The sequence below is a fragment of the Cricetulus griseus genome, chromosome 5 (assembly GCF_003668045.3).
Source record: "Cricetulus griseus strain 17A/GY chromosome 5, alternate assembly CriGri-PICRH-1.0, whole genome shotgun sequence".
In the NCBI taxonomy this organism is placed as follows: Eukaryota; Metazoa; Chordata; class Mammalia; order Rodentia; family Cricetidae; genus Cricetulus; species Cricetulus griseus.
In genome coordinates, this window is record NC_048598.1 from 146,614,972 (window position 1) to 146,628,734 (window position 13,763).

Sequence of the window (13,763 nt, forward strand, 5' to 3'; positions counted from 1 at the left end):
GTGGAAGAGAAAAGATGCTACCATTGGACCGAAGCCAGGACACTTGAAAGGCATCAGTGCTAGATCTAGTTTGTATTTTCCTTTTATTCTCTAAAACCACAGATGGTGTAGGCAAGCATGCAGGACTTTACAGAAGTGTACCTGGCAGTCAGCAGGTTGTTAAGGGCAACGACCCATTGTTTCAGTTACTTCTCCAGGTCATTCTGTTCCTGGTAGCAAGTGAAGCCATGTTTGGCAAATAGGCAGTACAAGCAGTGTTTTAAGTAAATCACTAAATAAATAATAAATCATTATCTAATAATTAGTCTTTTCTACCTTACTTACTTTCCATTAGCCTTCTTTAATTTGTCATTCTTGTCTTTGCCTTTAATTGATGACTCAGTATAATTGTCTGGGTTAGGATCTAGATTGTATTTTTTATTTTATCCTTTGAATCATCTTTTAGATTATGTATGTGTGTGTACATGCATTTTAGGAAATACTTTGTAGATTGATTTTTTTTTTCCCTAAAGACGGGGCTAATGAAGGCAAAGAGCTAAAGCTTTCCTTCTTTCTTTCTTTCTTTTGGTTTTTCGAGACCGGGTTTCTCTGTGCAGCTTTGGAGCCTATCCTGGCACTCTCTCTGGAGACCAGGCTGGCCTCGAATTCACAGAGATCCTCCTGCCTCTGCCTCTCGAGTGCTGGGATTAAAGGCGTGCGCCACCAACACCCAGCTTCAAAGTGATAATTAAGATTTGCCGTTCCAGCACCAAAACTCTGGTCCTCTGAAAAAGTAACAAGTGCTCTTAACCACTGAGCCATCTCTCTAACTCTTTGTCCACCATTTCAGTGTATTCCCTGAAAGAGTGGTTTGTAGATAAGCCACCATATGTTGTATCCATCCTCATTGTTGTTGATTGTCTTAAGGAAATACTTTGCAATGTTTACTACTTTATTATTAGAAGCAGGTTATTTATGCTACATCTTTTTTTTTTTTTCTTGGTTTTTCGAGACAGGGTTTCTCTGTGGCTTTGGAGGCTGTCTTGAAACTAGCTCTTGTAGACCAAGCTGGACTCAAACTCACAGGGATCCGCCTGCCTCTGCCTCCCAAGTGCTGGATTAAAGGTGTGTGCCACCAACGCCTGGCTTTATGCTACATTTTATAGGCTAATAATTATACAACCATTTAAGGAAAGGTTGTTTTAAATGGCAGTTACTATTTAGTAGATGAAGGATAATTAAATTGCTGAATTTTTGAATTTTTTAACATAATTCTTTATTGACTCTTTGGGAATTTCACATCATGAAGCCCAACCCTGCTTACCTCCCAGCCCCTCTATATCTGCCCCTTAACCCTGCAGCATGCCCCCACAAAAAACCCCACAAAATTAATTAAAACAAACAAGCAAATAAAAAACACTTTGCTCCCCCATCTTTCCAGCACTTCTCCATTCATCCCAGTGGCATCAGGAGCTGCAGTGTGTCACACAGTACATACACCCTGGGTTGCAGCTGAGAGCCAGGAGAGGTTTGTGGTCCTACCACAGCCAGGGTCTTTGTTGATGTCCATGGCTCCTATTGTCACCAGGGGTTGTGCAGATGCCTGGGGTCTGGACAGCTACCTGAGACCATGTTGGTGTCGGAGGACATTGTTGCTGCCAGGACCATACTGATTTGGGTGACCTGTTCTGCCACCAGGCCATGGTGATATCTGAGCCCAAGCTGCTACCAAAGGCCGTGTCTAGGTCTGTGTCCCTGCCGCAGCTGGGGTCTGTGATGATGTCCATGGTCTGTGTTACCACAGAGAGTCATAGTAACCATGCATGCTGAAATCTGAGGGCCGTGCTGAGCCAGCACCACTCTTCACTGGCTCTAGGATAATTGGCCCTGCCCCTTCTTGGACACTGCAGCAGGAGAGATGGCCCTAGGCAGTAACCCAGACCCAGGTGTCACACTGGTCCCAGGAGAAAGCAGCCCATTCCTCTCAGCCCTTGCTTCTTGAGAACTGTCTTTTACCTGCACAGGAACCATTCTGCCTCTCTTTCTCTCCCATTTCACCACCATATACTTGCTCATTATATTAACATCCAAGGTGCTGAGTGGGCATGTGGATGGCTTCAGGCAGGCCAGATCAAGGACTCAGGCTGCCCTGTGGGTGCCTTTCACCCTCCAGAGCCTAATTTTTATTTTTATTTTTTGAAGATCTTCACCTTTAAAAAAATTCTCTGGGTAAAGACTAGTATGACCTGTTTCACTGGGTAGACAGTCTTGAGTAATCCATTCAAGGTTACTTAGTCCAACTATGTCCTTTGGATACTGACGGAAACACTGATGGCAATGGCCCATGTTCAGCCTGTATTTCCTGGTCAAACCTTGGTGGTTAGAACAGATGTGGCAAGATTGAGAACCCTGGATGACCTTCCCTGGGGGACTCCATTAGAGCTTTTGGTAACCCATCTTGCCTTCAGATGGCCAACAAGGAAAAAGGCCAAAGTTTTGATTTTCAACCAGGTTAATTTAGTAAACTTTCAGGGACACATTTAATTAATATTCAGGATTTAAAAGGAAAGCTGATGAGTCTGGAGAGATGGCTCAGTGGTTAAGAGCAGTGGCTGCACTTCTGGAGATACTGAGTTCAATTCCCAGCAATTAGATAGTGGCTCACATCCATCTGTATTGGGATCTGATGGCTTCTGGCATGTAGGCATACATATAAGTCTGGCAGTGGTGGTGCATGCCTTTAATCCCAGAAATCCTAAATCGCAGCACTCTGGAGGCAGAGGCAGGTGGATATCTGTGAGTTTGAGGCCAATTTAATCTACACAGCTAGGGCTGTTACACAGAGAAACCCTGTCTCAAAAAAAAAAATTTTTTTTATAATTTTGATTGTGAGCCTAGCCTTTAACGGCTGAGCCATCTCTCCAGCCTGCCCAGCTTTGTCTTCAAAAGACATCTATAAGTAACCAAATGCTAACTATTCCGTTGCAGATTTGGGGCACATGACTGCATACGGAAGGATGGGAAAGTGCTTTCTTTGCTATACGGTTAATCTCAAAGGACTTTACAGATTGGAGCCAGGCTAGATCAGTCTTGCACATTTTGCTGGTAGTTCAGCATCCTGTAACATTCTGAAGAATTCGAACTATCTTCCAGGATGAATTGAGCCCAGGTTGTCCTGATGGCTTGTCCAAAGGAGGAGTTCATTGCTGTATGCCACCAATCTCCAGCATTCAGAGGTTCTTTTAACAGTGAAATACTTGTTGGTTGGTTCAGAGATCTGGTGTCTGGCCTAGAGAGCACCAAGAACACCAAGAAACACTGCCAGGGAAATTAAGCATGTCTTCACTCAAGGCCGAACTGAAATGAGGTCTGAGGAAAGAGTGAACTGACTGCAAGTGGAAGGAATCAAAGTCTTCAAAGACAAAGATTTTGACTATTTGTAATGTGTCATCTTCATTTTAGTAATAAAATTGGTCTTTACCATTATAATTTTTTTAATATCCCCAAAAGTCGACAAAGCATTTCAAGACCTGAATCATTTTTTAAATTTATTTATTCTTTTAAATTTCATTTTACATTCCAACCACAGTTCTCCCTCCCACCCCTACTCCCACTCCCACTCCCACCCCCAGTTCCCCTCGGCCCACCCTCAGTCCACTCCTCCTCACAGGTAAGGGCTCCCATAAGTCATCAACAAAGTCTGGCACAATAGGTTGGGGCAGTGCCAGGCCCCTCTCCCATGCATTAAGGCTGAATATAGCATCCCACCATAGGGAATGGACTCCAACAAGCTAGCTCATGTACCAGGTTTGTATCTTGGACCTGTTGCCAGGGACTCCTCAGCTAGTTCAAGCTTCACAACTGTCTCCCACATATTGGGGGGGGGGGTGGCTTTTTCAGTCTCCTGGAGTCTCCACCGCTATCTGTCTAGAGTTCATGAGTTTCCATGAGCTTGGTTCAGCTGTCTCTGTAGATTTCTCCATCATGATCTTGACCTCCCTTACTCATATAATCCCTCTTCCCTCTCTTCGACTGGATTCCAAGAGCTCTTATATTTTGTCTATTTGTCCTTGTTTTTTCCTCTGCCATGTAAACTTTGTGAATTGACTAACAAACATTTTATCAGAGTTTTTGTTTGCTATTGTGGTTTTTTTAAAAAATAAATAAATAAATATAGAGGGGCTGGAGAGGTAGCTCAATAGTTACAGACAAGTTCTACACTTTTTTAAAAGTTTTTCTTTTTAAATTATTTTTACTATTCCAACCTCATTTCCCTCTCCCTCCCCTTCTCCTGCCTCCTGCAAGTACTACTCTTTCAGCAGACCAGAGTTCAGTTCCTAGCTAGCGCCCACATCAGGTGACTCATAATCACCTACCACTCCAGCACCAAAGAATTCAGTGCCCTCTTGTGGCTCCATAGACAGCTGCACTCATGCCCATGCCCATACACAGATATCCAGCATACTCATTATTTAAGGTAAAAGTAAATCTTAAAATAAAGTTAAAACAAAACAAAGAAGCTTATTTTTGATAGGTCCCCCTTTCCTGCTTAGTCAAGGTCTAGCTATATAGCCCCAAGACTGGCCTCCACTTTGTAACCCTCCCATCTGAAACTCCACTGGAATTTCAGGAGTGCATCACTATGCCTGGCTTCAGTACTTGTTTATTAGCCTTACCCAAGTGTGCAACTTCCAGGCTTTGTTCATAGCCATATGGGAAGGAAATTGAGGGACAATATCTCAGCTCATGATATGTTGGGAAGTCTTGGGTTGAGTCACATTTGCTTTTGAGTTTTTGCTCTGTTTTGTTATTCTCATTTTCTTGTTTCTCTTGGGACATTGTACTTTTAAGCATTTCAGAAAATTTAGATATGACTATAATGTATTCTGTTCTTGTTTCATAGTCTTTCAGTGTATTCAAAAGGAAAATGTTTTTCTTGATCACAGTTGTCTAAAATTTTTATTCATATTCTATAAATATATTTTTATTCTGTGAATACTTTTTGTATGTTTTACTCAGGTAATAGGTGGTTTTTATAATGGAGACTGTGCAGTGTAGCTGCTCAGAACATGGACAGCAGCTGCAGTTCATTAAACTTTGAAAGTAATTTTGTGTTTTGAATTCCTATAAATGGTCTTTTCATTTCATTTTCACAATCTAACTTTCTATTGTGCATATAACAGTATGTTTTGTTTGTATGCTGTACTGACAAATTCTTGAGAGCAGTATGTATTTTGAGTTTTATAGTCCTCAAATGCTCATTTACAAAGCCTGTTGTTAAATTATTTATTTACTGAATTATCATGAATTCTTTTTACAAATAGTTCTTTAATTGTTAGAGGAGATATTAGAAAAGCGGAAGCCATGAATTTAAAATAGATCTTATTTTAAAGATTTATTTATTTACATACATACATACATTTTATGTATATGCGTGTTTTGTCTGCATGTACATCTACACACCAGAATAGGGCATCCGATCCCGTGGGACTACAGTTATAGGTAGTTGTGAGCTACCATGTAGATGCTGGGAATTGAAGGACCTCTAGAAGAGCAGCCATGAGCAGTCTCCGTCTCCATCCCCCAAAATAGATCTTTGAGGTAGTGTCTGTCTTGACAGGGTCTCACTATGCTTCTTAAGGTAGCCTTGATGTCCTGATCCTCCTGTTTCAGCCTTCAGAGTAGCTGGGATCACAACTGTGTGCCACTGTACTCAGTTTTGACATTGGTTGCTTTTAAAAAATGAAGACTATGGTAACTTGACCAATTTTTTTAAAACTAAAACTGAAATATGTAAAGGTGAAAATTACAAAAAAGAAACAGTTATATAAATGTTTGTTCTGTATATTTGAAAATCATAATTTCAGGTACAGATCTTTGACCTTGAAGGAAATTTGACACTATGAATATTTGCTAATCACCATTTAACTTTGATGGGATAGTTATTAAGAACTGTTTTTTGTTGTTGTTGTTTTTCAGAGAATGCAGAATCTATTGACCTTAAGCAGTTCTTTGACCAACATTTTTCACATATATACTATGTGTTTTTTGAAAATTTTGTGACTATTGAAGCTAGTCTTAAACAGAAAGGTAAGATATTAACATATATTCTGGCTTATGTTTATTTTTCTAATAGTCATAAGCATTCACTTAAAAAGAGTATCTGGGGCTGGGCAGTGGTGGCATACGCCTTTAATCCCAGCACTTGGGAGGCAGAGGCAAGCGGATCTCTGTGAGTTTGAGACCAGCCTGGTCTACAAGAGCTAGTTCCAGGACAGCCTCCAAAGCCACAGAGAAACCCTGTCTCGAAAAAAACAAAACAAAACAAAAGCGTATCTGGGCATTAGAATTTTAGTAATGTTTTATTTTGAAACCCTTCTAGCACTATCATCAGATGTATTTGAAAGGAAACTAACAGACTCATATGGCTATCCTTGTTTTGTGAAGGCTTAGAAAATTTGCGTTTTCCTAGTCAGGTTTTTTTCAACCTACCTTCTTTGTTCTGCTCTAGGAATGTTTGAATAGCAAGAAGAATGGTGCTTTTCATGTTCAAAGTTCATTTTGAACCCCCCATAGAGGTGATTTGTTATTAGATATTAGTATAACTTAAATTTTTGTGTTTATCCTGGGGATTGAATCTAGGCCTTATACATGTTAAGTGTGGGCTTCCCAACCCCCAGATCTAGAAACCAAATTTAGAGTAATTATGCTAAAGAGTAGAAAGAAGAGCTATACTGTCTGTATAATTAATGGATGGGCCATGTTTTAGCATTTTCCTAAAGAGTCATTGAATAAAAGCCCAGGGATTGAAATATTTACAATCATTAAGTAGTTATTAACAGTGAGTATAAAATGATATATTTAAAATATTTTTCTGTTAAAAATATTTCAGGCCACAAGTCTCAAAGAGAGGAATTGGATGCTATACTTTTTATTTTTGAGGTAAGTGCTATGAATCATACTTTTTAAACTTTTTCAAAAACAATTCTGGGAAAGTATGAAGAAGTACATTAAATTTATTAGATATATAATGAGGCATAACCTGCCAGCCTTTTGTAGAACGTAATTTGTAACTTAAAAATGTATCTGTCTGAGTTTGTATATCTTTGAGGTACAGTATATTTTTAGGGACAAAATTATACTTTTGACAACACAAAATTAATTTGATAGCACATTCACAAGATGAAAATTTTAATTTTTATAAAATTTACACAGAATTTTTTAAACCTCTAGAACCTTGGTTATTACATATGCCTAGAAGATTTGTCATTTATTTATTTATTTGTCTTGCTTTTGTTTTTTTCAAGACAGGTCTCTGTAGGTGGAGTTTCTCTGTTTCTCAGAAGCTGCTCCCTAAATAACCATACAGAGACACACTATTAATTATAAATGCTCAGTCGATAGCTTAGGCTTGTTACTAACTAGCTCTTATAACTTAAATTAACCATTTTTATTAATCTATATGCTTCTCCAAGGCTTATTTACCTCATCTATGAACTTCCAATGCTTCAGTGTCTGTCTTGAGACTCCTCCGACTCTACCCTTCTTCTTCCCAGCATTCTCTCTGCCCTGAAAATCCTGCCTAGCTATGGGCCAATTGGCTTTTTATTAACATTTCTCAATTAACAATGAGAGAAACACATTTTCACAGTGTACAGAAAGATTATTCCACATATTCCCTCCTTTTTGTCTAAATAAAAAAAGAAAGCTTCAACTTTTAACATAGTAAAATTATATACAACAAAACAGTTATCAAGTAAGAATTACAGTTACAATATCCAGTCTATTCTGTATTTGGCAAAAATTAGAGAAAATATTCTATTATTTATCTTATCTTTCTGAGTTTAACGTTTATATATAATTCACCTTTTATTGTAACTAAGGAAAACTTTAAGTCTAATTGTTTAGTCTTTAACTCCCTCAAAGACCCCTGAAGGGTGTAATATTGCCTAACAAGAGGGACATCTGGTTGCTTAGACAGCCAACCAAAATTCTGCAACGCTGCAGCATCCACCTTTTATCTACCAGCCTAGTAAATCTGTCAGACATTTTTGAGTCACAGGAATTTTGAAGGACTGACCTTCCTTGTCTTGACAAAGCTTGGCAGTCACTTTGTTTTTTGCATCCTGCTGGTCCAGTTTGGACAGTATACTGTCAGCAATTGAGGCAAAGGCAGTTTCTTTGCCCAAATGACTAAATTTTGCCCCAAAGAAAACCAACTCCATATGGAGTTTCTTCAGTGCCAGTCATCTTCTCTGAAGTAGATTGGTGCTGCCAGGAGCACATGTGTCTCACTGTCATGAAAAGCCTTCAGTTATTAAACATATTAAATGGCATATTCTGTGGTCTTTGAAGTGTTTGAAGACCATGTATCTATCTAAATATATCTGTTTAACCTTGAAAACAAACCTGTTGTAATTTTTAAAAAGCAGCTCAAGAAAGAAAGACACCATGTGAGGATTGCTTTTATTAATGGAAAAGGATTGTAAGAAGGGAAAGGGGAGGGGAGAGACCAGCCTCCGGGAACAGGAGCAGTGGGAGAGAGAAAAAAGAAGCAGAGAGAGGAGGGGGAACAGAGAGAGGATGAGAAAGAAAGAGGGATGAGAGGTGGGCAAGGCCCCTTTAAAAGGGAACGCAGTGTGTAGGCACAGATGTTGCTCTTAGTGGCAGCAGCTGAGGGCGTATCCTGTCAGAACTCCAAAGGCAGGCAAGTACAAATGCCTAAATACTAGCAATACTTAATGTGACTATATGTTTGACTATTATAGATGACTATTAATCTGTATTTTTTTATTGACACAATACATTTTTAAGTGAACTGCATAAACACAATACCCCAAACAAGAGTAGAAACATATAGTGTAACAAAATTAACTTTAGCTGGGCGGTAGTGGCTCATGCCTTTAGTCCCAGCACTTGGGAGGCAGAAGCAGTCAGATCTCTGAGTTTGAGGCCAGCCTGGTCTACAAAGCTGCACAAAGAAACCCTGTCTTGAAATAACTAAAAAAGAAAACAACAAAATTAACTCCAAATTTGTATCAGTATACCCAGATCTATAACAATGTGAAATATGAGATTAATAGTTTTTAAATTAAAGTAGAATCAGTAGTCTACCATTTACCCTATCATTCCTATTTCATATCTCCCCCTTTTCCTTTAGAAATAGATCTTTGAATTTAACTCTTTTGTATAGCATTTATTTTTACAATGACCAAAAGCAACTTGTAACCAACCTGCCTAATCAGTAACAAACATTTATAATGTAGTAAATAACCAAAACACACCCACACTCCATCTTTAGGGAATGTGAGCTCCATTCTGCTCCCTGTTGTCTATGGGTGTATCTTTGGGAGAACCTTGAGGAAGTCAGGATAATTTGTTAAGTCTTGGCTAGAGTATTCTGTGAGGCTGAACCATCTCAGCCAGCAGCCTTGAAGTTGTTCTGGATGCTGGATCACGTGGGCCATCCATTTTTATTGGTGTCTGGTCCCCTTGTTCTGAAAATACATAAACTTTTAAAGATAGCATACATACCTGTATTAGTACAAGTATAGACTGTACATAAACCTTTTTTTTTTTTTTTGGCTTTTCAAGACAGGGTTTCTCTGTGGCTTTGGAGGATGTCGTAGAACTAGCTCTGGTAGACCAGGTTGGTCTTGAGCTCACAGATATCCGCCAGCCTCTGCCTCCCTTACTGGGACTAAAGGCGTGTACCACCACTGCCCGGCTGTACATTAACTTTTAAAGCTAACATATATATCTGTATTAATACAAGTGTAGACTGCTCATTGTACACAAAGATTTTTTTTTTTTTTTTTTTTTTTTTGGTTTTTCGAGACAGGGTTTCTCTGTGTAGCTTTGGAGCCTATCCTGGCACTCACTCTGGCTGGAGACCAGGCTGGTCTCGAACTTACAGAGATCTGCCTGCCTCTGCCTCCCAAGTGGTGGGATTAAAGGCGTGCACCATCAACACCTGGCTCAAAGATGATTTTTTATGTTTGAGCAGGTAAAATATATATCACATGTCTTGTAGTTCTTCTACATTTATTTCTTTATGTCTGTAGCCAGGATTTTCAGGGCATCTTCGATGATCAATCCTGGAATGACTCCACAGCCTCTCATTTCCTGTAGAAATAAAAACATAACCTTTCTGTCAAACAATTACCTTTTGACTTCCATTTTGAAGTCAAGATAGTTTTAAAATATACAGATTGGTTTAATCAAGCTTCTTTCATAGTTAAATGTCTCTTAGCAGCTATTGTCCCTTTATCAGCTGTCAAAAAAATTAAAGGCAGCACAATAATATACAGACTCTCTGTGTATTTCCCATCTTTAAGTGGCGCACATATAAATAAAACGCTCCTTTTAAAGGACTATTATTTTAAAACTATTTTTTAATCTATGACTGTGTATACTTTTTCTCTTCTCTTTCCCATGCCTATGTACATTTTAAACACACTGTAACCTATGGAGGTTTTTTTCTGTCTGGATCTATCTTTACCATGTATCTGTAATCTTTTCTGTCTGTATGAGCAAAATTTAAACCTGACATGTGGCATAGTTCATGTTGTTGTGTTGGTGGAGTTCATGCTGGTGGAGCTCATGCTGGTGGCTCAAGCCTGCAGGCAGCGGCTAAGAGACATGCCTCTGTACCACAGCTGGCGTGAGACAGGAGACTAGGAAGCCATGTTTGGCTCTGTTTTTGTGTGTTTAGAACTTTTTTTTTAAAGTTTTCTCAGGTCTTATGTGAATGTAGGTGCCAGACATTTGGACACCATTTGTAGGCATAGTTTCTGCTATGTCCCGGCAGCAGCTCCCCAAATAACCATACAGAGACTTAATACTAATTATACATGCTTGGCCATAGCTTAGGCTTGTTGCTAACTAGCTCTTATAACTTAAATTAACCAGTTTTTATTAGTCTGTGTGCTGCCCTGAGGCTTGCTTATTTCATCTATAAACTTCCCATGTTGCTTCTTCCAAGTCTGGCTTGAGACTCCTCAGACTCTACCCTTCTTCTTCCCAGCATTCTCTCTGCCCCCAAATGCCTAGTTATTAACCAATCAACTTTTTATTAACAATGAGAGCAGCACATTTTCACAGTGTACAAAAGGATCATTCCACAGCAGGTCTCGCTATTAATTTTTCTTTCCCAATATTTCTTTAATATTGCTTATTACTTTCTCGGTGGGAAAGTAATACTAGTTTGTATTTGGTACACTTTTTAACATGAGAAACTCTTAATGTGGCCCTCTAATATTCCATACTTTACAACATATTGACTCATTATTTGATTTCACTCATTCTTTTGCTTATATTGATTTTTAGAAAATTTTACAACTTCTTCCAGAAAGAATTCATCAGCGATGGCAGTTTCATAGTATTGGTAAGTAATATAAATATATATTTCACATCTGAAATAAACTATACAATGATTTATCAGTTATTTTTAATGAGTTCATTGTTGGTTTTACTGAAAACAGAATTTAAGAGGCTATAGAGTTGACTCATTAGATAAAGTGCTTGCTGGGTAAATGGCACTCTGAGTGCTGATCCCCAGCACCTAGATCTAAAAAGCTGACGGTGGTCACATGCATACCAGTAACCCCAGTGGGGCAAGGTTTGAAGACAGATACCAAGCCTCTCTCTGACCTACCAGTCTAGCTAAAAACACAGATTCCAGGTTCAGTGAGAGAGACCCTATCTCAAAACATTAGGTGGAAAGCACCAGTATTAACCCATGGCTTCCACTTTTCATACACATATGCATGTGTACATGTACATACATAAGTTCAGGAGCAAGCTGGCTGTAATTCCACAGGTCTCTAATCCCAGCTACCTAGGATGCCAAGGCCTGGGGATCACAAATTTGGGGCCTGCCTGGGCAAGCAAGACCCCATCTAAAAATGAAAGCATGAAAAACCAGCTGGGTATATAATTCAGTGGTGGAGTGCTTGCTTAGAATGTATAAGATTCTAAATTTGATACTCAGTACTATAGAGAGGAAAATACAAGGGCAGATTGGGAATCTAAGACTAAAATTTAAATGAAGGGCCTAGGGTCAGTGGTAGATCTTATGGTTTACATGTGAGGTCCTGTGTTCAATTTCCAGTAAACACACAAACCCAAGGCAGAACAGACAAGTTGAGGAAGATGAGAGAGGGGAAGAGAAAATCTATATATGTATGTATGTTGATTTGGCTCGCAATATTTTTTTCATCTATCTCTTCCTTTACTCTGATGCATTAGCAGTGATGATAATTTTTTTAAAAAATAGAGGTAGGCTTAGACTCCAGATGAGTATCTTCATGAATCAGAAATAAGAGAGAGATGCAAATGCCAAAAAGAAGAATCCACAAAGCTATGACTTTTAGATTTTCTGTTTGTTTTTGTGATAGGGTCTCTCACATTATAGTCCAAGTTGGCCTTGAACTCATTATGTAGCATGAGTTGCCCCTCAACTGTGCTCACTGTGCATCGGTCTTCCTGCTTCACCGTTTGAGTACTGAAGTAATTTTGGGACAAATTCTCACTTATGTAGCCTAGGCAAGCCTTGAATTCCTGATTTTCTTGCCTCTGCCTCCAGTGTTTTGGGATTACAGACATATACTCCATATATGATCATGCTTCAGATTTGAAAACAAAGCAGGGGGACTAGAGTTGAGCTCACTGTTGCTTCAAGGACTCTTCAAATATGGCTCTCTAGCTCATGAAACAAAAGCTGAAGATAAGAAAGACAAAGAAAAGAGTATGTTGCAAATTACTGTCAAAGACCAAATAAGAGAAAACAGATTTTGAGTTTATCAGGAAATAAGCTGAAACAATGAAGTCGAGCTTTGCTACATTCAAATTATAACCACACGGCTTTTGAGCTGTTATTATAAGGGTTATTTCCAACCCCCCTGGTTATTAAGAAAGGGGTCAGCAAGTAAGTAGTCAGCCCTGATTGCTAGACTTTCTCATGCCCTCTGACATAGGGAGTATATGACATAGGGAGTATATGACATAGGGAGTATAGCTACATTGTTGAGCCTGAATGCAATTAACTTCATATTTACGAAGAAATTTGTATTTGTATTTGGAAAGAGAGTCACAGGGTCTAGGGAGATGGCTCAGTGGCTCAGTATGCTTGCTGCTTTTACAGAGGACCTGAATTCATCCAGCACCCATAACAGATAGTTTACAATTGACTATGCTTCCAGCTCCAGTGACTCCGATGCCCTCTTTTGGCTTCAAAGGGCACCTGAACTCATATGCACACATTTCCACTTAGACACATACTTATAACTAAAAATAAAAACATGTTTTAAAAAATTAGGTATATGTGTATGTGCTTTCTTGGTTCTATGTGCACCACGTACGTACAAAGTGCCCTTGGATGCCAGAAGAAAGGAAAATCATAGGTCTATTTAGGTCAAAACCCTAGACAAAAATGAACTTTGAGGATTGGCCTGGAGCTTTAGCTCAACAGTAGGTTATATGCCTAGCATGCAAGTAGCCATGGGTTAGATCTCAGAACTGCCCCCCAAGAAATTAAAAATGATTTTTACATAACAGCATACTATATTCAAAAGACAAGTTTTGAATGGTGCCCAAATATTTTAATAAACATAACACAAAAAGATATTAATTGCTAGTGAGCACATAATAAAGTACTCAAAAGAATAGTGAACTTTTTGAATTTCATGATCATGAAAATGTTCTTTAAGATTGTCTTTGTAAAACTTTGAGACATCTGAACTTTTAATGTATTTATCAATTTCTATATAATATTAAACTTTATT

At 38.8% G+C, this 13,763-nt stretch overlaps 1 protein-coding gene across 8 annotated transcripts in view; it reads left to right on the forward strand.

Annotated features, from left to right (window-relative positions):
* Ralgapa1 (Ral GTPase activating protein catalytic subunit alpha 1) overlaps positions 1–13,763 on the forward strand; it is a 206,162-nt gene that overhangs the window by 23,935 nt on the left and 168,464 nt on the right. For all 8 annotated transcript variants that reach the window (XM_035445761.1, XM_035445756.1, XM_035445757.1 and 5 more), the window contains exons 2-4: positions 5,959–6,069; positions 6,872–6,921; positions 11,308–11,365. In XM_035445761.1, coding sequence (XP_035301652.1) covers positions 5,959–6,069; positions 6,872–6,921; positions 11,308–11,365 — 219 coding nt within the window. The remainder of the gene's footprint in view (positions 1–5,958; positions 6,070–6,871; positions 6,922–11,307; positions 11,366–13,763) is intronic.